The 25,397-nt window shown below is 41.1% G+C and overlaps 1 protein-coding gene across 4 annotated transcripts in view; it reads left to right on the top strand.

Annotated features, from left to right (window-relative positions):
• Window positions 1-13,227, top strand: part of svild (supervillin d) — a 116,478-nt gene extending 103,251 nt beyond the window's left edge. For all 4 annotated transcript variants that reach the window (XM_055922005.1, XM_055921987.1, XM_055922012.1 and 1 more), the window contains 9 exons: window positions 2,517-2,671; window positions 2,861-2,966; window positions 5,457-5,664; window positions 5,925-6,058; window positions 8,639-8,794; window positions 8,948-9,091; window positions 9,444-9,556; window positions 9,926-10,081; window positions 11,186-13,227. In XM_055922005.1, the coding sequence (XP_055777980.1) occupies window positions 2,517-2,671; window positions 2,861-2,966; window positions 5,457-5,664; window positions 5,925-6,058; window positions 8,639-8,794; window positions 8,948-9,091; window positions 9,444-9,556; window positions 9,926-10,081; window positions 11,186-11,272 (1,259 nt within the window). In that variant the 3' untranslated portion in view covers window positions 11,273-13,227. The remainder of the gene's footprint in view (window positions 1-2,516; window positions 2,672-2,860; window positions 2,967-5,456; window positions 5,665-5,924; window positions 6,059-8,638; window positions 8,795-8,947; window positions 9,092-9,443; window positions 9,557-9,925; window positions 10,082-11,185) is intronic.
• The last annotated feature ends 12,170 nt before the right edge of the window (window positions 13,228-25,397 follow it).

The following is a 25,397-nucleotide window of genomic DNA, read 5'->3' as shown; positions in this document are numbered from 1 at the left end:
TGCTCTATCAAATCATATACCTAATTATTACGTAATAACACACAGAAATACGAGCCTTAGGTCATTAATATGGTCAAATCTGGAAACTATCATCTCGAAAACAAAAGGTTTATTCTTTCAGTGAAATCCGGAACCGTTCGGGTGGCATCCATAAGTCTAAATATTGCTGTTACATTGCACATCCTTCAATGTTATGTCATAATTACGTACATTTCTGGCAAATTAGTTCGCAATGAGCCAGGCGGCCCAAAATGTTGCATATACCCTGACTCTGCGTGCAATGAACGCAAGAGAAGTGACACAATTTCACCTGGTTAATATTGCCTGCTAACCTGTATTTCTTTTAGCTAAATATGCAGGTTTCAAAAATATATACTTCTGTGTATTGATTTTAGGAAATGCATTGATCTTTATGGTTAGGTACAGTCGTGCAACGATTGTGCTTTTTTCGCATATGTGCTTTTGTTAAATCATCCCCCGTTTGGCGAAGTTGGCTGTCGTTGTTAGGAAGAAATAGTCTTCACAGTTTGCAGTGAGCTAGGCGGCCCAAACTGCTGCATATACCCTGACTCTGTTGCAAGAGAAGTGACAGCATTATCCTAGTTAAAAGAAATTCATTTTAGCAGGCAATATTAACTAAATATGCAGGTGGTTAGAGCAAACACCTCCACCACTGGCATTTCTGTCTTTTCTATAAATGTTATAACTAGTCCACCTTCTCTAACCACCTGATTACATTGCACTCCACGAGGAGCCTGCCTGTTACGCGAATGCAGTAAGAAGCCAAGGTAAATTGCTAGCTAGCATTAAACTTATCTTATAAAAAACGATCAATCAATCATAATCACTAGTTAACTACACATGGTTGATGATATTACTAGTTTATCTAGCGTGTCCTGCGTTGCATATAATCGATGCGGTGGCATTCGCGAAAAAGGACTGTCGTTGCTCCAACGTGTACCTAACCATAAACATCAATGCCTTTCTTAAAATCAATACACAAGTATATATTTTTTAAACCTGGGCTAGTTAACTGTAAATTAACTGCAAGATGGAATCCCTGAGCTGACAAGGTAAAAATCTGTCGTTCTGCCCCTGAACAAAGCAGTTAACTCACCGTTCCTAGGCCCTCATTGAAAATAAGAATGTGTTCTTAACTGACTTGCCTAGTTAAATAAATAAATAAAAAACAAGCCACCGGGGTCTTGACAACTTGGATGGAAAATTACTGAGGATAATAGTGGATAGTGGATAAAGAGTTACTTCTCTAACAGAACACAGAGGGTGTTCTTTAATGGAAGCCCCTCCAACATAATCCAGGTAGAAATCAGGAATTCCCCAGGGCAGCTGTCTAGGCCCCTTACTTTTTTCAATCTTTACTAACGACATGCTTTGAGTAAAGCCAGTGTGTCTATGTATGCGGATGACTATACATGTCAGCTACTACAGCAACTGAAATGACTGCAACACTTAACAAAGAGCATCAGTTTGTTACAGAATGGATGGAAAGGAATAAGTTAGTCCTAAATGTAAGCATTATATTTGGGACAAATCATTCACTAAACCTCAACTAAATCTTGTAATAAATAATGTGGAAATTGAGCAAGTTGAGGTGACTAAACTGCTTGGAGTAACCCTGGATTGTAAACTGTGTCATTGTCAAAACATATTGAAACAACAGTAGCTAAGATGGGGAGAAGACTGTCCTTTTTAACCTTCTTCTCTACCTTCTTAACAGCACTATCAACAAGGCAGGTCCTACAGGCTCTAGTTTTCTCACACCTGGACTAATGTTCAGTCCTGTGTTCAGGTGCCACAAAGAGGGACTTAAGAAAATTGCAATTGGCTCAGAAAAGGGCAGCACGGCTTGCCCTTTGATGTACACAGAGAGCAAACATATTAATAATATGCATGTTAATCTCTCCTGTCTCAAAGTAGAGAAGGGATTGACTTCATCACTACTTGTATTTGTGAGAGGTATTGACATGTTGAAAGCACTAAGCTGTCTGTTTAAACAACTAGCACACAGCTCAGACACCCATGCATACCCCACAAGACATGCCACCAGAGGTCTCTTCACATTCCCCAAGTCCATAACAGACAATGGGAGGCGCACAGTTCTACATAGAGCCATGACTACATCGAACTCTATTCCACATCAGGTAACTGATGCAAGCAGTAGAATCAGATTTAACACAAACATAGGCACAGACACATGCATACACACACATGATAACATACGCACTATACACACACGTACACATGGATTTTGTGTTGTGGTAGTGGAGTATGGGCCTGAGGGCACACACTTAGTGTGTTGGGAATTCTGTAATGAATGTATTGTAATGTATTTAAAATTGTATAACTACCTTAATTTTGCCGGACCCTGTGAGGAGAGCTGCTGCCTTTGCATAATACATACAAATAGCTTAGTATATCTTACCCATCATAACCCGACAAATATTATATTACTCCATTCATGTTGTAATTTGTATGTTGCATTATTTGTCCTCCAGTGGGTAAGAGGCAGAAGCCGGGGGAGCTGAGTAGTGGGGGTCCAGGTCGGGAGCGCAGCGCCTGTTTCTTCTGGCAGGGCCGTCACTCCAGCGTCAGCGGCAAGGGCACCTCCGCACTGATGACCGTAGAGCTGGGGAACCACAGGGGGGCGCAGGTGAGTCCACCGCACCCAAAAGTATCACTTTTTTTGCCTAACACTTACCCAGGAAAGTTACCCTCCTGCAGGCTCTCGCTCCAGCCCTAATCTAGCGCACTTGATTGTATGAATTAGCTGTTCAACAGGACCTTGATTGATTGAATCCATTGTGTTACAATGGGGTCTGTCTTTCTTACTGGTGGTTAGGTGTTGGTGACACAGGGCAAGGAGCCTCCATGTTTCCTGCAGCTTTTCCAGGGAGGCCTGGTCATCCAAAAGGGCAGCAGAGAAGATGATGGCGTCAACAACACAGGTATATGCACAGCTCTAAAGTCTGACCATTTCGTTCGCATACACTCCTAAATATTTTGCTGTGCGACCTGCATATTTTCATTTGGGAGCACCAGTGCACCTAGAAAGAAAATCGCCCTGGTAATAATTGTTGTCATGATTAGTCTTCACTCAACTGTTGTTTCGGAGAGAAGAAAGCGAGCACATATTTGTTGCCATCATGGTTATACCATTACTACAGCTTGTTTGTAGCCAAAACAGTTCAAAGATTTGACCCCTATGATATGACCTATATTACCAACCTAAATTACCAACCTCCTTCCTATGGCAGATCCTACACCTAGTAGGCTAAGGAGCAGGCGTAGGGTTTTAAATTGGGCAATATCTTCATCACAATACGCATAGAAAATAGCAATGTATATTTTCAGATGCAGGTGAGTCTCGTGTTCATATTTCACAACCTCCACAGGCTTTTGGTGTTGCCTATGAGCTAGTCAATAGCTACATAATAGACTACACTTGATTTATGCTACTTTATAGCATGCTAAATGTTTCTGATAAGTGATGAGCTAAGAAATCAATAATCTTAACCTCCATTTATTTGCCCAGCCAGATTAATTAACCAAATACAGACAAAGATTCAGTGGAACTAAATCCGATTGATTATCAGACAACTCACAGGCTTTTGGTCGGGGGTAGCCTAGCCTACGCGAGTGAAGAGCAAAATAATCCACTAGGCTACGTAACTGTGGATGTATTTCAAGGCCTACCTTCAAACTCAGTGCTGCTTTGCTTGACATAATGGGAAAATCAAAAGAAATCAGCCAAGACCTCAGAAACAAAGATTGTAGACCTTCACAAGTTTGGTTCTTCCTTGGGAGTAATTTCCAAACGCCTGAAGGTACCACATTCATCTGTACAAACAATAGTATGCAAGTATAAACACCATGGGACCTCGCAGCCATCGTACCGCTCAGGAAGGAGACACGTTCTGTCTCCTAGAGATGAACGTACTTTGGTGCGGAAAGGGCAAAAAAATCCCAGAACAACAGAAAGGACCTTGTGAATTTTCTGGAGGAAACCGGTACAAACGTTTCTATTATCCACAGTAAAACGAGTCCTATATCGACATATAACCTAAAAGGCCGCTCATCAAGGAAGAAGCCACTGCTCCAAAACCCGCCATAAAAAAGCCAGACTACGGTTTGCAACTGCACATGGGGACAAGGATCGTTCTTTTTTAGAAATGTCCTCTGGTCTGATGAAACATAAATAGAACTGTCTGGCCATAATGACCATCATTATGTTTGTAGGAAAAAGGGGGCGGCTTGCAAGCCGAAGAACACCATCCCAACCATGGAGCACGTGGGTGGCAGCATCATGTTGTGGGGGTGCTTTGCTGCAGGAGAGACTGGTGCACTTCACAAAATAGATGGCATGAGGAAGGAAAATTACGTGGATATATTGAAGCAACATCTCAAGACATCAGTCAGGAAGTTGAAACTTGGTCGCAAATGGGTCTTCCAAATGGACAATAAAGCACACTTCCAAAGTTGTGGCAAAATGGCTTAAGGATAACAAAGTCAAGGTATTGGCGTGGCCATCACAAATCCCTGACCTCAATCCTATAGAAAATGTGTGGGCAGAACTGAAAAGGCGTGTGCGAGCAGGAGGCGTACAAACCTGACTCAGTTACACCAGCTCTGTCAGGAGGAATGTGCCAAAATTCATCCAATTTATTGTGTGAAGCTTGTGGGAGGTTACCTGAAATGTTTGACCCAAGTTAAAAAAAAATGTAAAGGCAATGCTACCAAATACTAATTGAGTATATGTTAACTTCTGACCCACTGGGAATGTGATGAAAGAAATAAAAGCTGAAATAAATCTTTCTCCCCTATTATTCAGACATTTCACATTCTTAACATAAAGTGGTGATCCTACCTGACCTAAGACAGGGAATTTTTACTTGGATTAAATGTCAGGAATTGTGAAAAACTGAGTTTAAGTGTAATTGGCTAAGCTCTGTGTAAACTTCCGACTTCAACTGTATGGGCCCAATATAGGTTATATCTCAATCGATTAAACATTTTCTGGTGCTCCTAAATGTTATGTTGTGCTCCTTACTTTTATAAATTGGGAGTACCAGTGCTACTAATTACATTTTGTTATTTAGAGCACAGTGTATGTTTCACATGAGCACTTACTACTACTAATAATAGTAATGTATTACATTTATACTGTCGATACAATATATAGCACTCTTTTCATTACTGCAAAAGTAATCTAGTAGGCTCTTTCAAAACAAAATCTGAATGAGGAATATGGCTAGTAGCTGGGCGATTACTTATTTATTATTCACTTGGCACTACTAGAACGGATGCCTTGAGTGGCATTAAAACATAGTGCTTGTGTTTACCACACGTTGTCTGTCTGTTTTGTGCCACTGAGCTTGTGTGCGTCTACTTGCTCTACTGAGCTTGACGTGTGTCTCCCTGTGTGTCTCCCTGTCCAGGCGGCTGGCATCTGTATTGCGTGCGCGGGGAAGCCACGGTGGAGGCTTCCCTGGTGGAGGTGGAGTGTTGCTGTGCCAGCCTGCGTTCCCGTGCCACCCTGGTTCTGCTGGAGGCCCACCAGGGACAGCTCTACCTGTGGCACGGATGTAAGTCCCACGCCAGCGCCAGGGAGGTGGGCGCCAGGGCTGTGGAAAGGCTCAAACAGAGGTGAGTATCCTATACAGTTTATGGGAGAGACTTGTTGCCATCTGCTTTATTCTTTACGTAAAGTAGCAACCAAACGTAAAGCAAATACATTCGTTTTTAGGTTCTGACTAGTTTAGGCTCTGACTAGTTTGGTGTGCCATTCGTTTAGTTTATGTATACAAGTTAATGTGTTTGTTTGGTAACGTGTGGTGGTGTGTGTGTGTGTGTGTGTGTGTGTGTGTGTGTGTGTGTGTGTGTGTGCACACGTGTGTGTCTACCAGGCATCCTTCTGAGCTGGGCCTGAACAGTAACAGCAGTCTGAAGGTAGAGGAGGTAGAGGAAGGCACGGAGCCAGTTGGGTTCAGGAATGCTCTGGGACAGCAGGACCGGAAGGCATATGACTGCATGCTCCAAGGTACCGTACCACTTCTTACAGTAACATTTTCACACTCCTTATCATATCGCATTCTGACTATATTGTAACGCACGTCTTATCGCTAGTCTAACCGTAACATACATATTCCTTACTGTAACAGAGGCTCAAATACTGTAACATACAGTGCATTCAGACCCTTTGACATTTTCCACATTTAGTTACGTTACAGCCTTATTCTAAAATTGATTTAAAAAAAGAAAATCCTCATCAATCTACACACAATACCCCATAATGACAAAGCAAAAACAGGTTTCATAAAAATAAAATGATATATTACATTTACATAAGTATTCAGACCTTTTACTCAGTACTTTGTTGAAGCACCTTTGGCAGTGATTACAGCCTCAAGTCTTCTTGGGTATGATGCTACAAGCTTGGCACACCTGTATTTGGAGTTTCTCCCATTCTTCTCTGCAGATCCTCTCAAGCTCTGTCAATGAATGGGGAGTGTCGCTGCACAGCTATTTTCAGGTCTCGCCAGAGATGCTCGATCGGGTTCAAGTCCGGGCTCTGGCTGGGTCTCTCGAGGACATTGAGACTTGTCCCAAAGCCACTTCTGCGGTGTCTTGCCTATGTGCTAGGGTCATCGTCCTGTTGGAAGGTGAATCTTCGCCCCAGTCTGAGGTACTGAGTGTTCTGGAGCAGGTTTTCATCAAGGATCTCGCTGTACTTTGATCCATTCATCTTCCCCTCGATCCTGACTAGTCTCCCAGTCCCTGCTGCTGAAAAACATCCCCACAGCATGATGCTGCCACCACCATGATTCACTGTAGGGATGGTGCCAGGTTTCCTCCAGACGTGACGCTTGGCATTCAGGCCAAATAGTTCAATCTTGGTATCATCAGACCAGAGAATCTTTTTTCTCATGGTCTGAGTCCTTTAAGTGCCTTTTGGAAAACTCCAAGCAGGCTGTCATGTGCCTTTTACTGAGGAGTGGCATCCGTCTGGGCACTCTACCATAAAGGCCTGATTAGTGGAGGGCCGCAGAGATGGCTGTCCTTCTGGAAGGTTCTCCCATCTCCAATGTGGAACTCTGGAGCTCTGTCAGAGTGACCATTGTGTTCTTGGTCACCTCCCTGACCAAGGCCCTTCTCCCTCAATTGCTCAGTTTGGCAAGGTGGCCATTTTTAAGAATGATGGAGGCCACTGTGTTCTTGGGGACCTTCAATGCTGCAGAACGTTTTTGTTACCCTTCACCAGATCTGTGCCTCGACACAATCCTGTCTCGAAGTTCTACGGACAATTCCTTTGACCTCATGGCTAAGTCTTTGCTCTGACATGCACTGTCAACTGTGGGACCTTATATAGACAGGTGTGTGCCTTTCCAAATCATGTCCAATCAATTGATTTTACCACAGGTGGACTCACGGATGATCAGTGGAAACAGGATGCACCTGAGTTCAATTTTGAGTCTCATAGCAAAGGGTCTCAATTTTTATGTAAATAAGGTATTTCTGTTTTTTATTTTGAATACATTTGCAAAAAAATCTAAAGCCTGTATTGTGTGTAGATTGAGGAGGACAAAAATGTATTTAATCAATTTTAGAGTAAGGCTGTAACATAACTAAAATGTTGAAAAAGTCAATGGGTCTGAATACTTTCCGAATGCACTGCACAGGCTCCTTACCGTAACATAAAGACTCCAATACCATAACTTAAACTGACTCCTTACCGCAACACATTCTTACTGTACCCTAACGTATACGTCTTATCATAACATACACTCCCTGGACGGTAACACACTCTTTATCTTAACTCACACTAACCGTACCGTAACACACATCGTTTCTATGCAACACACACTCATGACGTAACATTTCCTGCTTACCGTAACACGCACTCCTTACCGTAATGCACATCCCTTAGTGCAACACTCCAATTCCTTATTCTGACACACACTAAACTGACTATATGTATTCACTATGTCACTTTGGATATTAGCATCTACCAGATAATTATATGTTGCTGTTGTCCCGCACTAGCTACTCATCCAGCTTACCTCCGTCACCTGTGTTGTTGTGGTTGTGTTTTTTCACCTGTGTGGTGTTGTGTTTCACCTGTGTGGTGTTGTGTTTCACCTGTGTGGTGTTGTGTTTCACCTGTGTTGTGTTTCACCTGTTTTTCACCTGTGTGGTGGTGTTTTTCACCTGTGTGGTGTTGTGTTTCACTGGTGTGGTGTTTCACCTGTGTGGTGTTTCACCTGTGTGGTGTTTCACTTGTGTGGTGTTTCACCTGTGTGGTGTTTCACTTGTGTGGTGTTTCACTTGTGTGGTGTTTCACTTGTGTGGTGTTTCACTTGTGTGGTGTTTCACCTGTGTGGTGTTGTGTTTCACCTGTGTGGTGTTGTGTTTCACCTGTGTGGTGTTGTGTTTCACCTGTGTGGTGTTGTGATTCACTTGTGTGGTGTTGTGTTTCACTTGTGTGGTGTTGTGTTTCACTTGTGTGGTGTTGTGTTTCACTTGTGTGGTGTTGTGTTTCAGTTGTGTGGTGTTTCACCTGTGTAGTGTTGTTTTTCACCTGTGTGGTGTTGTTTCACCTGTGTGGTGTTGTTTGGTCCAGATCCAGGGAAGTACAACTTCACCCCGCGTCTGTTCTGTCTGAGCGCCAGCTCGGGGGTATTTGAAGGGGAGGAACTGCTGAGCCCGGCCCGTGTGACAGGGGCCGTCATGGCCATGCCCTTCCTCCAGGAGAATCTATACTCTGTGCCACAGCCAGGTACAGACCCCAGATGGATAGCTCTGTCTCTCGCTCTCTTTTTACTCATTCTGTTTCTGTCCACAATATTTCATGCATGCGTACGCCCTCTCTCCTTTCTACACCTGTCTTTCATTTAACTCCCTCCACCTCCCTTACTCTCTCTCCCTCCAGCCCTCTTCATGCTAGATAACCGTATGGAGGTGTACCTGTGGCAGGGCCAGCAGCCCGACGACGGAGAGTGTACAGGCTCAGCCAAGATCCGCTGGGAGAACCAGAAGAAGTGTGCCATGGAGACGGTGCTGCAGTACTGCAAAGGTCAGTCAGAGGTCACGAGAGAGAGGGAAGACGTTGACGGAGAGATGAACAGAAGTCTAAGAGAAAGGAAAAAGAGAGAGAGTTAAATCTTATGTATTATCATTATTAGATGTATTAGATTCAGCAGAGGCTATATTGACACAGTGCTGTTTGTTTAGGTTTTGTGTATTCATTTGTTTATGTAGATGTAGTGAATATGATATAGTAGTTGAGGTTACTATTGATAATGTTGTATGTATATGAAGGTTGCGGTAGTTGATGTTACTATTGATAATGTTGTGTTGTATGTGCAGTATATAAAGGTTGTGGTACTTGAGTTGACTATTGATAATGTTGTGCTGTCGTATTTCAGAGAAGAACTCTCGCCGCCCCCCTCAGGCCTACCTGGTCCTTGCGGGCTCTGAACCGCTGACCTTCACCAACATCTTCCCCTACTGGGAGAGAGATCCCAACATCACCACCCAGGCAAGAGACTGACAGCCCTACTCCCCTACTAATACAAGAATACCCTTCTAGTCAGCAATAATGTAGTTGATCGTGAGAGACTTAACACACATATCTTTGTGTTAAGGGGGGGTGGGAATCTTCCTGTGTGGTGGATTAATGTTACACTGGTAACCTGCAAAGTGATTGTATCAACAACAACAAATATCATATACCGCCATGTTTGCCATACAGTGCATATTGTACAGCCCAAATTGTAAACACGGTTGTACTTTGACAGGGGAGGGGTTAGGGTGGTGCCTTCCCCTAATGTAGCATGTTGTGTTTTTCCTTTTGAAGTCTGAGTATGATACGCTGTCGCTGATATCTTGTGTGTGAACGTGTGTGTAGGCGGAGGGGGCACGCAACAAGGTGACCCTGGTGCAGGACGCCCTGAACTGGCTGAGTAAGAACCAATACTCTGTGGAGGAGCTGACGGCCAAGCCTCTACCAGAAGGAGTGGACCCCCTCCGCCTGGAGATCTACCTTTCAGACCAGGACTTCCAGGTACAGGGACTTACTGGAACCATACTGGGGCTTGGCGGAACTGAAACTATTTAGCTGAATGTAAAAGTTGTATTGATATATTTATTTAAAAAAAAACATCTTTCATCGACACATTTACAACATTAAGACGATATGCACAGCAATCCAACAGGATGTAAAAGAACACAAAAAAAACGTACAGATTAACAGTACATATGGCTTTACAATTGGAGCAAGGTTTTATTGTTTTGAAATATTGGTTAATATAGCACATAAAAGCTGTATTGATAGATTTTGAGAATGAACTTGATTGAGGTAGCCGAGGGTGGTTATACTCTGCACTGAGTATACAAAAAAATTAAGCACACCTGCTCTTTCCATGACATACTGTAGACTGACCAGGTGAAAGCTAGGATCCCTTATTGATGTCACTTGTTAAATCCACTTAAATCAGTATAGATGAATGGGAAGAGACAGGTTAAGGAAGGATTTACAAGCCTTGAAACAATTGAGACATGGATTGTGTATGTGTGCCATTCAGAGGGTGAATGGGCAAGACGAAACATTTATAAGCGTCTTTGAATGGGGTATGGTAGTAGGTGCCAGGTGCACCGGTTTGTGTCAAGAACTGCAACGCTGCTGGGTTTTTCACACTTCCCAATGTGTATCAAGAATGGCCCACCACCCAGCCAACTTGACACAACTGCGGGAATCATTTGAGTCAACATGGGCCAGCATCCCTGTGGACCGCTTTCGACGCCTTGTAGAGTCCATGCTCCGATGAATTGAGGCTGTTCTGTTTAAAATCCAATTTAAAAACATTTAATTATGAATAAATGAACTATAGGGAATCTGTTTTTACTTACGTTTAACAACATACACACATCAATCTCGAACATTTACGTTGTCATCTGTGTATAATTTGTCATAATTCTGAGTGCACTCCATGACTCGAGAGCTATTTAGAAAACCCAATTGGGTTGTTAGCGAAAATGACATCCATTTATTCATATTACCGGAGTGCTTTGTCTGGTACCGAGGAAAAAAATAAACTGCTGCGACATAATGGTAATGAATATGACTGCTATCACACTTATTCTATTTTCCTATAAATGTCTGTTACAGAGGGTCTTGGAGATGACTCGCACCGAATTCAACGCCCTGCCAAACTGGAAACAGAAGAACCTGAAGAAAAGCAAGGGCCTTTTTTAAAAAGTTTTCCTTTTTTGTTGTTGTAAACAAACCAAAAAACAAGAGGATTTTTTTTAAAGTCCATATGGCACCTTTTTCATACTGTTTTGTATTCTGTGGGAAATCATGTAGTTTTTTTCATGTAAACCGAAAGAACAAAACACATGTACAGACTTGTATCTGTTTTAAAACGATAACCTCTTTTTAAAAATGCCAATTTTTATAGACCTTTCCTACAAAGCAATATATTGTAGCCAAATATATACAGTATATGCAAGTGTTACCTTTTGGCAGCGAGGTTATTGTTCATTATAGTGAACTATATATGCCCCTGAATTATAAATATGTATTATAAATGTCTGTTCTTACATGTGTACTCTAGCATTGTCAATTCTGTCAAGAGTGGGAGATTGTCTTTGTGTCTGTTGTGTTGAATGGCTGTGTTCAACAAAAACACTCAAAGGGTCATTCATACACCTAACCATCACCTAAAAGTTGCCACCAGTTTTTAGAGAAGAAATACTCATTAGCCGTTCTAAGTTAGAGGCCATCTGCAGTTGCTACATACATACATTTTTTTTTTATATATACCCATTGATTCATTAGGACTATAATTTACGAAGGCCTCATTAGCTTTGTTCAACTGTCGTACCCCATTGCGACCCAAAATATAAGCTTGTTTGACCTAATGTTTGTAAACAACATAAATGTCAACAAACACTGTATCGCCTCAAACCATGGTTTAAACTATAATTTTGATATCATGGTCCATAGCTTTGTCTATGAATTTGAGAGTGGTTTTATTTCTCCAGACCCATTGCTCAGCTTTTCACCAAAACACTAGTGGGGTGCCTCTTTGTTAAAGGTTCAATCTGCAGTTGAAACAATAAGTCTCTTTGGGGTGGTTTCTCCAACAGATCAAGCCTAATCCTGGACTAAAAAGCATTTCATGGAGATTCTCCTTTGAGATAGATTTTTAGTCCAGGACAAGGCTTAATCTGTGTCCGGGAAATCGCCCCTTGAACTTTCAGGTCTCTCTTGCAAAAGCGATTTTATCTCATTGAGACTAACCCGTATAATTAAAGATGAAATTAAAAATTGGTTAATACTAATGGCTCCACAAAAAACACAAAAAAAAGGTGCTAGATTTTTTGTGGGGTTTTAAGTATTATGAATACAGTACACCCTAAGAGCCGGTTTCCTGGACAGAATAAGCCTAGTTCTGTACTAAAAAGCTCTTTCAATTGAGAATCTCCCTTGAATGATTAACGGTTAATCTCTGTCTGGGGAACTGGACCCAAATCTTTGGAGCGACTACATGTGTTTGACAATGGTGTGACTACTTCTCTAGGACCAAACCTCTGACTGTATTGTACCTCTTCACTATGAATTTCTTGGAGTGTGTGGTGGATGAGTAAGCGTTACAGTGCCTAGTGAAAGCCTACAAACCCTTGCACAGTTTTCCCATTTTGCAGCCTAAAACTTAAATCCCCCAAAAATATTCAAGAAGTATTTTTTCTCACTGATCTATCTACACAACATACTCCCCCATTTTCCTAGAAAAATGTAATTAGAATTTTTCAGGTTTTATTTTATTTTTTATTCACACCCCTCGCTGTGGCACATCTAAATACGTATAGTTGCAAATTATCTTCATACAAAATCACACTTGTTGAATGAGGTCCATGCAAAAGTTGTGGTTTTCCTGATTTAAGAACAACTTTCTCTGTAAGGTCCCTCAATTGGATAATGAATGTCAAACCGTGATTCAACCTCCGAGCCACACCCAATGACCTTTAAAAGCATGTCTGGGATACATTTTTGGACAGGCATAGATCAGGGGTGGTTTAGAAATAATTCTAAGCCACTGAATATCCCATTGAGTGTTGTCAAGTATGGTAACCATCATATTAAGTGAATTTCCTAATTTTTTAAATGTAGTGAAACACTTTTTAGAATAAACTATATTAAATATATTCACATGTCACCAAATATTTGATTTAAAATGCACTGTTAAAACACAACTTCCAGAGGATGTCCTCTAACCTATCAGAGCTCTTGCAGCATGAACTGACATGTTGTCCAGCCAATCAGATGATCAGGGCATTAATCTAATACTGAGAGCATAATCTACAGCTAGTAGTTCACTCGGAGAGAGAGAAATACAATACTTAACAGTTTTGAACAAATTAATTTCTTAAATGGAGAAGCAGCAGAGGGAGAAAGAGCTAGCTACATTTCATTGTATTTATTTTTAGTTTATCTTTCACTTACTTAGCTAGCTAATGCAGCTAATTTAGCCGACTCAAAAACCTGACTCGGAGAGGAATGCTACACTGAACTAAAATATAAATGCGATATGCAATTATTAATGTTTTTTACTGAGTTACAGTTTATATAAGGAAATCAGTCAATTGCAATGAATTAATTTGGCCCTAAATTATGGATTTCACATGACTGTGAATGCAGATATGCATCTGTTGGTCACAGACCTTTTAAGGTAGGGGCATGGATCAGGAAACCAGTCAATATCTGGTGTGTTCAAAGGGCGACGTCTGCTGAGTATGCAGGGCATGGAAGAACTGGGACATTTTCAGTTTACAGGAATTGTGTACAGATCCTTGCAACATGGGGCTGTGCATTATCATGCTGAAATATGAGGTGATGGCGGCGGATGAATGGCACAACAATGGGCCTCAGGATCTCCTCACGGTATCTCTGTGCATTCTAATTGCCATAGATAAAATGCAAACGTGTTCGTTGTCAGTAGCTTAAAGTATGCCTGCCCATACCATAGCCCACCACGGGGCGCTCTGTTCACAACGTTGAAGTCCACAAGCTGCTCACCCACACAACGCCATACACGCTGTCTGCCATCTGCCCGGTACAGTTGAAACCGGGATTCATCAGTGAAGACACACTTCTCTAGCATGCCTGTGGCCATTGAAGGTGAGCATTTGACCACTGAAGTCTTTTATGATGCCAAACTGCAGTCAGAGCAAGTCCCTGGTGAAGGCCACGAGCACCCAGATGAGCTTCCCTGAGACGGTTTCTGAAAGTTTGTGCAGACATTTTTTGGGTTGTGCAAACCCACGGTTGTATCAGCTGTCCAGGTGGCTGGTCTCAGACGGTCCCGCAGGTGAAGAAGCCGGATGTGGAAGTCCTGGGTTGGCATGGTTATATATGGTCTGCGGTTGTGAGGCTGGTTGGACGTACTGCCAAATTCTCTAAAACAACGTTGCAGGTGGCTTATGGTAGAGAAATTAACATAAAAGTATCTGGCAACAGCTCTGGTGGACATTTCTGCAGTCAGCATGCCAACTGTATGCTCCCTCAAAACTTGACACATCTATGCCACTGTGTTGTGACAAAACTGCACATTTTAGTGGCCTTTTGTTGTCCCCAGCACAAGGTGCACCTGTGTAATGATCATGCTGTTTAATCAGCTTCTTGATATGCCACACCTGTCAGGTGGATGTATTATCTTGACCAAGGAGAAATGCTCACTAACAGGAATGTAAACAAATGTGTGTACAGCATTTGAAAGAAATAAGCTTTTTGTGCTAATGGAACATTTCTGGGATCTTTTATTTCAGCTCATGATACTAACACTTTACATGTTGCATTTATATTTTTGTTCAGTATACTTCTGGTGTACCAAAACGCAATGATACTGCTGGTCTGATCGAGGCGTAGGTTGTGGGTGGTACTCCATCCAGTGTGAGGTTGCGGGTAGTACTCCATGCTGTGTCATAAGAGAGATTTTTTTCAGTTTTTCCTTTGCTTTGCCGTGCAGTACTAGTAGTAAACCACCACTGTCTAGCATGAGTATTTTTGTTGTATTGCGGCACATGGATTGTGAAGACTGTAAAATGTAAAGCATCGTAATGGTTACTCCCCAGATCAGCTACAGTAGATGCAGTCAAGAGTGTGCAAGGCGGTATCGAATATGTCCCTTTGCCGCCATGATGACTCCACTTTGTCTCTCAACCGGTGGATCTACATTTTAAACTTTAATTTGTAGGCTATGTTTTAGCAACCTCATGATGGGTGTAGGGCAAATTTGAATATCATGTAGCCTAAACCTATCGATATTACATTGAGCTGGGTGAATGGAATATGAATAACAGTCATCCAATATGCTGTAATAGAAATAAGGCCATGCTCATAAAAAAATACAAAATAAGTGTCCTCCCTAATCCTAAATGGCACCGACCGCCACTGACCCAGACACTGCAAAGTTCTGGCTGTCATTCCTAACTGAGCTGTGAGATAGAATGTAAACTGCTCGGGGACATCCCTATGGGGTTTAAGATTGTTTTAAAATGGCCGCAGAATTCAATGGCTGAGCTGAGAGAACAGTGCATGGATCAACAAAATTACATTCACTCCACATTACTGGCACGTATGATGAAGCGAAAAGAAGGGAACCCTGTGTTTAAAAAATCGAGGCCGTTAAAGCTTGAATCCGCATTACAGTAGGTGAAACAGTGCCACTGGTCGCCCCAGGCTCCATTTATCATTTTTGTTTGGTTCATGAACCGAGGAGAGGAGCATACAGCATCTTGGTTAAAAAACAAATCGCAGTACATACTCTTCTGTTCTATTGCGGGTGCAATTGGGTTCTTGGTTTGAAGTAACTTCTCTGTCGTTGTAATATTGTAAACCTACGTGGCAGTTTCATAGCTACGGATTCCAGCTTTGAGGAATACTGCAGTACAACATGGCAAAGATTCATTGTTTTGCTTAAATTAAAACCTTAAGGTACGGGTCAAATCCAATACAACACATCACAGAGTGAAACTCTCTATTTTCATCTATTGGGGTGGCAGCATCGTGTTATGGGTATGCTTGTCACTAGCAGAGACAAGGGAGTTTGTCAAGATCAAGATAAATATGAAAGGAGAGAAGCCCAGGTAAAAAGTAAGAGGAAAACCTGCCTCGGTCTTCTGAATACCTAATCCTTGTGTGGGAGAGGTGTGTGTGCATTTATACTGTATCCGTGTCAGTGGTGCACCAACACTGTTGAACCGTTCCAAGAGGTGTTGAATGGTCCATTCTCAGTACTGACTTAAATCTGCTTGACCGTCACAGACAAACTGCCTTCAGAAATTATTCTCACCCTTGACTTTTTGAAAATTTTGTGATGTTACAAAGTGGGAATAAAATGTATTTCATTGTCCTTTTTGGTCAAAGATCCACACAATACTAGTCAAAGTGGAAGAAAAATTATACGATTTGTTAACAATTAATGAAAAATAATCTAGATTAGATAAGTATTCAACCCCCTGAGTTAATACATGTTAGAAACACCTTTGGCAGCATTTACAGCTGTAAGTGTTTTGGGGTAAGTCTCTAAGAGCGTTGCATACCTGGATTGTACAATGTTTTCCCGTTATTCTTTTTAATATTCTTCAAGCTCTGTCAAGTTGGTTGTTTGATCATTGCTAGACAGCCATTTTCAAGGCTTGCCATAGATTTTCAAGCCACTCGGGAACATTCAATGTCACCTTGGTAAGTAACTCCATCTTTGCGAGGCATTTGAACCCCCCCCCCCCCCTTGCCTTTGGTTGAATCTGTATTTTGAAATTCACTTCTCAACTGAGGGACCTTACATTTATCTTGTATGTGTTTGTGGTACAGAGATGGAGTAGTCATTCAAAAATCATGTTAACCACTATTATTGCACTCAGTGTCCAACTTATGTGACTTGTTAAGCACATTTTTACATCTGTATTTATTTAGGTTTGCCTTAACGAAGGGGTTGAATACTTACTGACTCAATACATTTCAACTTTACAAATTAATTAAAATTTAAAAAAATTAAGATAAAAAATCTAAAAACAAAATTCCACTTTGACCTTATGGGCTATTGTGTGTCGATCAGTTACACAAAATCTCAAATTCAGGCTGTAACTCAACAAAATGTGGAAAAAGTCAAGAGTTGTGACCTTTCTGATGGCACTGCATGTTGCCCTAAGAGTTGTGCAAAGTTGGTAGAACATTATTAGAAATGATGCACAGCTGTAATTGCTTCCGCCATGTATAAACTCTGGAGTGTGGAGACAAACACAATCTAGACATCTTTGTTTTTATGAATTAACATTTTCTATCATTTTTTCTGTCACTTTGAAAACGTGGAGTATGTTGTGTAGATCAGTAGTGTTGGGCATAATTCCAACCCAGTAGATAATGAGTATAATGCCAACCCAGAGATGGCGCTAGTGGGGCACCTATCTAGGATATATAAACGCGTGCATTATAAGTGTCTGATTAGGATGTCGTGACCTGTAACATGTTATACCTGAGTAAAGGATTATGCTTGAACTTCACCAAACTCTCCAACGTGAGTTATTCACATACAGATTTTTGTCCTACTTGGTTATATGTGTATTTCCTTTTTAGATTTAATTTCAAGGCAGCAGAATGTGAAAACTGCATGGTGTGTGTAGACTTTCACTAGGCACAGTATAAAGCTGGCTTCATAGCTACAACTGTATGCACAAATGTATAGTACTAAATGTGCCCTTTTTAACCAACGTAACATGTTACAATATAGAATATACTGTTTCAAATATACTGTGGATACATCTGCTGTGTTTGTGTGTTGGATGTCAATGATATAGGCAAGTCGGATAAGGTGTTTTTATTTTTTTTAAATGTACATTCAATAACAACATTTCATATACTGTTCAATGGCATATAGGTGAAGGGGAAAGCACAAAAAATCTGGCAACTTCAGTTGACTTTTTTTTGTTAGCCTGGAATCCAAACTGCTAACTGTGTCTGGATTCCAGGCTAAGGCCCTTGGCTTCAGGTTTAAAAATACGTTTTCAACATGTCAACATGTTTTTTTTGCCACACCAGGTGGCAGTATTGACTTATTAAGCAGGTAAGTGTATCTTTTCACTCAACTATACTGAAGGTTATTGGGGTTTCATTACAAATTCAAGCATTGCATTTTAAATCAACTAATTTATGAGCAGAAGCACATTGTGATGATGATAATACTAACAAATATGGCTGTTAATTCTCTAAGGCTTAAGCCACACGGCCTTGCTGAATCGACTACCCCCAAGGTGGGTGCAATTTTTTTATTTTATTAGGATAATGGTTTCTAGGGTCTATTAGGGTCTATCCACCATCAGTGGAGTTCAAAGGTAATGCATTACCATGTCCAAAATTGCATGATGGATTTTCACTGTATCCTACCTGACTCATACTGTACATAGTGTACTGGCTGTAATAATATCTGCTATTTTAGATACCCATGATACTACCTGCTAGGTATTGGGTATCATCATGGTCCCTGATGCAAACACAACCTCTGCTTCTGAATTTGTTTACACACACACACACACTTGTCCTCACACACACACACACACACACACACACAGATGTGAAGTCATTTCCACAGCAGATGGCCTCAGCCAGCGATGGCTTCCTAGAACAGCGGCTGTGTTAGTTTATTTATTTATTATCTCTGTCCTGGGAGCATTAATCACATGGACCATGCAGCAGCTTGTTGGCACAGGTGTCAGACAGACAGAGACCAGCCCACGACACAACACAACGCTGCTGGAAAACAGTGCTGTTAATAAGACTCCAATTAACTTGGAGTAATAACATGATGGGGATGGGCTGGTTTTACCGGACCCACAAGCCTAATCCTGGAATAAATAGCATTGTTAAAATGAGATTTAGTGTGATTTTTGTCCAGGACAAGGTTTAAATCCGGGTCCGAGAAACCAGTAATGGCGCTGTAGGCTACAAGAGAGATAATGCTAATAAGGAAGGTTTTATAAGAAATAGTTCATTTAGGAATAATGAATTTGATTAGGATAAAGGTATCTGTTGATAAAGCAATATGTAAATTCATTGCTTAGTACACCAACCGGGTATTGAACACAGGTCGTCTGTGTTCGAAGACCATGTTAGCATTCTGCGCTAAAGCCCTGGGTTCTGGGTGTCAGCTCTGAGAGCAAATATGATCCTTGGCTCACAAGGAAGGTTACTAATCACAAGAGTTATGTCGACGAACCACCTTCGTTACAGCTACTTTAGTGCATCTACTGTATCTACTGAAGTTTACTCCTTTTGTTTCCTTTTTATCTTTATTTTAGCAGGCTTGTTTAGACGTAGTCTCTTTTTACGAAAGAGACGTGTGAAATATTTCACGCTGCACAGTTCACTCTCCAAGCAAATCACTTGAGACCCTCTTGCCCTTGTCGATTGTCCAACTTTAGAGATAAGTACAGAGCAAATACTGCATGTTTTCTCCTCCAAGGAATACGCTGTCATACTTGAAAATGTACGAGGAGAACGTCGTCTGAGGAATCAACAAAAGAGCACAAAAAAATTAAAAAATTAAGCTTCCTCGCAAGCATTTTGAATACTCCTGCACAATTAAGTCCTCAGTGGTTTGCACTCTTTCACTCACTCCTCACTCCTCTATTCTTCTAATGGTTTTCACTGTAGGACATCCATTAGATGAAGTAGAGGAGGACAAACTGTTACTTGACCATGTCCTTGAGACACAAATAATGAACGTACTGTAGAGAAGTAGCATTTCATCAGGTAAAAGCTCTGGGTTTTTATGCTCTGGAAATCCAAGGGCTTGAAAAAAAAATGAAATTGTTCAATAGAGAATATATTACCTCGAAACAAGCTTTGACCTTGAGCATGTGGGAAAGTGTGTGTTTGAGGTATGCATGTGTGTGCGAGAGGTGTGTGTGTGCATTTATACTGAATGTGTGTCAGTGGTGCATCAACACTGTTGAACCTTTCCAATCTAGTTTAGAATCTGAAGGAATGAGGTGATAATGTAGTTAATTGATGTTTTGTTTTTGGCCCTCATCCCATACGTTTATACATCTAGAAGATTTTTTTTAAAGACCATAGAAAGAGACATTTGGCTCAGACCTATAGTGGCACATGATGCTTGTCTAATGCACAGCTGGGCCCTCAGTGCCTTGATTTAGATCTTATTCATCTTCATTCACTAGTTTTAGGTCCAGGGGGACTTTCCTCTTGATTCTTAAAATAAAAACACTTTTTAGTAACACTTTTTATAATAAGCTCACTTTCATGAATATGCACAAATAAACTAATAGTGTACATATATTCATAAATGAGTACTTCAACATGTATTTATTTTTTAACAAAGAAACAATTGCAATCAATATACAAGCATAAGAATTTGTAATGGCTTATCCATGAAAAAGAATTCAGGGTCTGTTACAGATTTTAGTTATTGACAAAGTATACTTTCTCTACCCCATCCACATCCAATAATAATTAAGCTATTTAATGTTGGTCCATTATTATTATTATTATTATTATTATTATTATTATTAGGCTTGCTCTTCTGCTCTTTATCTTATCAATCTCTAACTCACTCATGTTTTTTTGATAGCAAATGCCATTGCTGCTAAGTTGCTATTTTTGCAAGGGTCCCAAACTAATTCTATGGGTGCAGTTATTTTTGTATATTTATATTGCATTACTTCCATATTTAGTCCTCATAATTCCCTTTGGGACATAAGGTGACGGATAGGTCACGATTGCGTATGCTTTTCTATTTGTATGAAACCTATTTCAATGGAAAGGAGTTGGAACTGTTACCAGGAAGACATGGCCGCCGCCAAGGTCGTTCCTCTCCATGGAAACCCATATTGATCATTCAATTTGCCATAGATATACAATATCCTCGTGTATACAAGTCCTTGTGTGTTTGTTTAAACCCTTTGTCAAGGCATCTGCTAGAATGACCCCCCCCCCCCCCAAGCCCCTGACACACGCACATGCATACACAAACACCTGTGTGTGTGTGTGAGGGAGAAAGGCACATTTGTATTGACCGTGACATCCCCCCCCCCCCCCCCCCCCCCTCCGGATGAGACAGGAATGAGAGATGACAGATTGACTGGCCTTCCCTTCTCTCACCCTTATCCCTCTTTCTCTCCCTCACTGCCTTCTAGGTCTCTCGTCCCTCATTCGCTCTTATCCCTCTTTCTCTCTTTCACCAGTATGTCTGTTTATCAATTGCTGTTTACTGTGGCCATCTTAAAAACAGCCTTGGCCACACTGCCAGAGCTCAGATTGGGGTTTTTGGTGAAAGTGTTAGGCTACCCCAAGATTATTTGTTAATGATAGTTCTATGTTTGATGGACAATACTGTACATCTGACCTGGTCTTTTTCACTCTGACGGTGGAGAGAAACTTCCACTGTGATGCATCTTCAATTGAATCCTGCGTATTGCTTTATCTGTTGGTCATACTAGTCTTTTGTGTAATTTGATTAATTACATGTCATTGTCATTTCATCTGATGTTTTAATCACCTATAATTATAGTAATGAATCCAATTATGTTAAATATTATAGGGATACCAAACGGTAATGTTTGTGAATGTGACACCTGGGTCATGTTCAGTAAGGAGTAAACATTGTGAAGTGGGGAGGTACGACCTGAACTTGATTTTATTTCTTTGTTGCAAAACGTGTTGCTACAGTGTGCCCTATTTAACATGACCCTGCACAACATATTCTCCCTGCTCTCAACAGAGTTGACTCATTTCCGACCAGTCTGTTTTGTCCCCCCCCCCCCCCCCCCCCCCCAATTCACCTTTGCCATTTGACTGTATAACTGTACAGCTTTTTTTCTTCAATGTGTCCTCCAATATGAATTGTGCTAGGTATTGTGGTTTTGGTATTGTCGTGTCCCCCCTGTCCCCCCTGGGATTTCCGCCTATGCAGCAAAGTATAATTGGGAATGCAATGTCCGATATTTTGATTAATGTGATATCACTGTGCGTCATCTAATTAATCAAATGGCCACCCAGGCTATTTACATTGACCCCCCCCCCCCCCCCCTTTTTGTTTGTACACTGCTGCTACTCGTTATTTATTACTTATGCACAGTCACTTTACCCCTACCTACATGTCCAAATTACCTTGACTAACCTGAACTCCCTTGTATATAGGCCGTGATTGTAAATAAGAATAAAGGTTAAATAAATGCATAAAAAATATATCCTCCATACTGCTATATTACTGTGTAACTTTATTGTATTTTTTACTTTAGTTTATTTAGTAAATATTTTTTTTAACTGCATCGTTGGTTTAAGGGCTCGTAAGTAAGCATTTCTCGGTAAGGTCTACTACACCTGTTGTATTCGGCGCGTGTGACAAATACAATGTCATTTGAATAGCAGAACCAAATGACATGGATTGCAGTTGAGATTACATTAAAAGTACATGGCGCAAGTGATCAATGCCGTTCAAGATTCGGAGCAGATTACAGATCAAATCAAATTTATTCATATAGCCCTTCGTACATCAGCTAATATCTCGAAGTGCTGTACAGAAACCCAGCCTAAAACCCCAAACAGCAAGCAATGCAGGTGAAGAAGCACGGTGGCTAGGAAAAACTTCCTAGAAAGGCCAAAACCTAGGAAGAAACCTAGAGAGGAACCAGGCTATGAGGGGTGGCCAGTCCTCTTCTGGCTGTGCCGGGTGGAGATTGAGGTGCTGCAGGTCTAGTGTTCATTGTGCTAGCTCGGAAATATGTACACAATGGATCTGGGTCGATTCCGGCTGAGAGTCAGACTCGGCCGACGTCAAGTGGCCCAAGTCTGGGCCGCCTTCGGCAGTATTACTTATGGCTAGGATGCGGGGATTGAGCTCGGGCCGATTCCGGTGTGAGTTATCTGGCCCAAATGTATTACTTGGGGCTCTGGCCGATTCCGGTGTGAGTTATCTGGCCCAAATGTATTACTTGGGGCTCTGGCCGATTACGGTGAGAGTTATCTTGCCCAAATGTATGTATTGTTCGGGCCGATTCCGGTGAGAGTTATCTGGCCCAAATGTATGTATTACTTGGGGCTCGGGCCGATTCCGGTGTGAGTTATCTGGCACAAATGCATTACTTGGGGCTCTGGCAGATGATTACATGGGCTGCTTTATATAATTAATATTTAATTATTTATTTTAACATGTTTTCTCATAGTTTCTGTGATCAAAAAATACAATTAACATTTAAATAAACTTCTTTAAGAGTCCTGTTTAAGTTGTATTTTAGTATTTTGATACTTTGTGCAAGGCAATTGATAAGCATTAACTTTCTGGATGGAGCCTCCCGGTGTAAGACACTGCATCGCAGTGCAAACTGCGTTGCTACAGATGCTGGTTCAAGACCTGTGCCGGCCGCGACCAGGAAACCATGAGGCTGGGTATAATTTGGATGGATGGGTATAATTTGTATGTATGATACTAATATTTAAATTACTAAACCGGGTAATTTTGTATACATTTCTTTACATTTTCATCGGGCTGCTTCTGGGGGGAGTCTGGTAAGATGCTGGCAAATTAGACAGCGTAGACGGCGGACGTAAAGGTAATGGCGGACTGAACGAAGTTATGTAGAGCACCTCAAGATAAAACATAATATTCGAAATATCTGCTAAATTAGACTAAAATATTAGCACTAAATAATCTGGTGGGTGATAACTTTCAATCTGGATAATAACAGAAAACAAATCCTAAGACTAGAGACATTTATCGACAAATATTACGAAAACAAGCAACACCCAAACATGACGGAGAATAAGACAGGGGAACCGAATCAAAAACGAAAATGTGACTCCTCAACCGACACGGATGATCTAATATTCTCAACACCAGCAATGGTAAAGGTCGAAACCGATCTGTTAAAATCAATAAATGACAAACTGGGTATACTTGAATTAGTTAGTAAAGATATAAAAGACTTGAAGGCAAGCCTAGAGATGAGTGATGAAAAAGCTGCAACATTGGAGAAGGAAACACACGCGCTAAAAGTGACGGTCAATAAGATTGAAACCGAAATGAATGAATTTAAAAAGGAGAACAACGTTCTGAAAGAATGCTTACTGGACATACAAACTAGATCCATGAGATAGAATTTGGTACTTACAGGTATCCAAGAGAAAGAAGGAGAGGTTCCTGAATCTGTAGTTAGAGAGTTCCTTTTTGCAGCGCTTCAGATTCCACACGAAGTTATCGATAAGATCCAACTTGAACGTGTACACCGCCTCGGACAGAGAGGGCAGAGGTACGAACGCCCAATCGTTGCCAAATTTGCTTCATTTAAAGATAAAATAATGGTTAAAAGCCTAGGTAAAAGACTTGCTGGGACCAAAATTGGCATGAATGATCAGTTTCCGAAAGAAATTGCAGAACGGCGCAAAGTTCTGTATCCAATTTTCAAAGAAAATAGATTAAAAGCGAAACGAGTAGCTCTTGTCGTGGATAAACTATATATTGATAACCAGTTGTTCAGAGACACAAAGATTACTCCATGGTTATTTTAAAAATTACAAAGTTCTCATAGATGAGGAAAATAAACACAATTCAAGCCCGGTTACTGATTGTAACAATACAATACAAAATATAGCTTTTCTATAAATCTTCACATATAACTAATTGAACACAAGCACTATTTCTACATAGTGAAGATAAAAACTAAGTAAACAGAAGGCACAGTATGTGTGGATGGTGTGGTGTGTGTTTTATTTTTATTTGTTATGTTTGGAAAGTTGAGTGAGTGAGTAATGAAATAGTTGCATATCCCAGAGCCAGTGTATTGCTGTGGGCAGGGTATGAGAGGGCTTTCAATGTTGTTCAAATGATGGATATACTTTTATAATGAATTATACGTCTTATTTATTTATTGTCCTATCATGGGGAACTACATTTTTAAAATAAATTATATCTAATTATTTATTATCCTATTTTAATGGTACGGTCCATGGCCCTATACCCTAGACACCCACATGAATGGCCCAGATACTAAGGAGAAGTCCCTAACTGTTTTATGTGCATGCTGTAAACGGTCTGTATGCAGCCAAAATGAGGACAGGGACCATGAGCAGCACTGCCCCCTCAAGATTCTGAGCCTGCTTGGCAGGGTTGGTCCTGCAAAGCCAAAGCCCCCTAAAGGGAGAGCATAATAAACAAGGAAATTCTCAAAGCTGCTAATGAGAACCTTGACGACCTTGTACCTAGCCGGTGGGGATTCCGGTGGGGTGCCCCCACCCAGGCAGTGGCAGTGCTGGCAACACTAGCTGCAGTAACCCATGGGGAGGGGGTCACACTCGGACATTCAGA

The sequence above is a fragment of the Salvelinus fontinalis genome, chromosome 1 (assembly GCF_029448725.1).
Source record: "Salvelinus fontinalis isolate EN_2023a chromosome 1, ASM2944872v1, whole genome shotgun sequence".
Taxonomy (NCBI): Eukaryota; Metazoa; Chordata; class Actinopteri; order Salmoniformes; family Salmonidae; genus Salvelinus; species Salvelinus fontinalis.
This window is presented reverse-complemented; position numbering and strand designations above follow the sequence as displayed.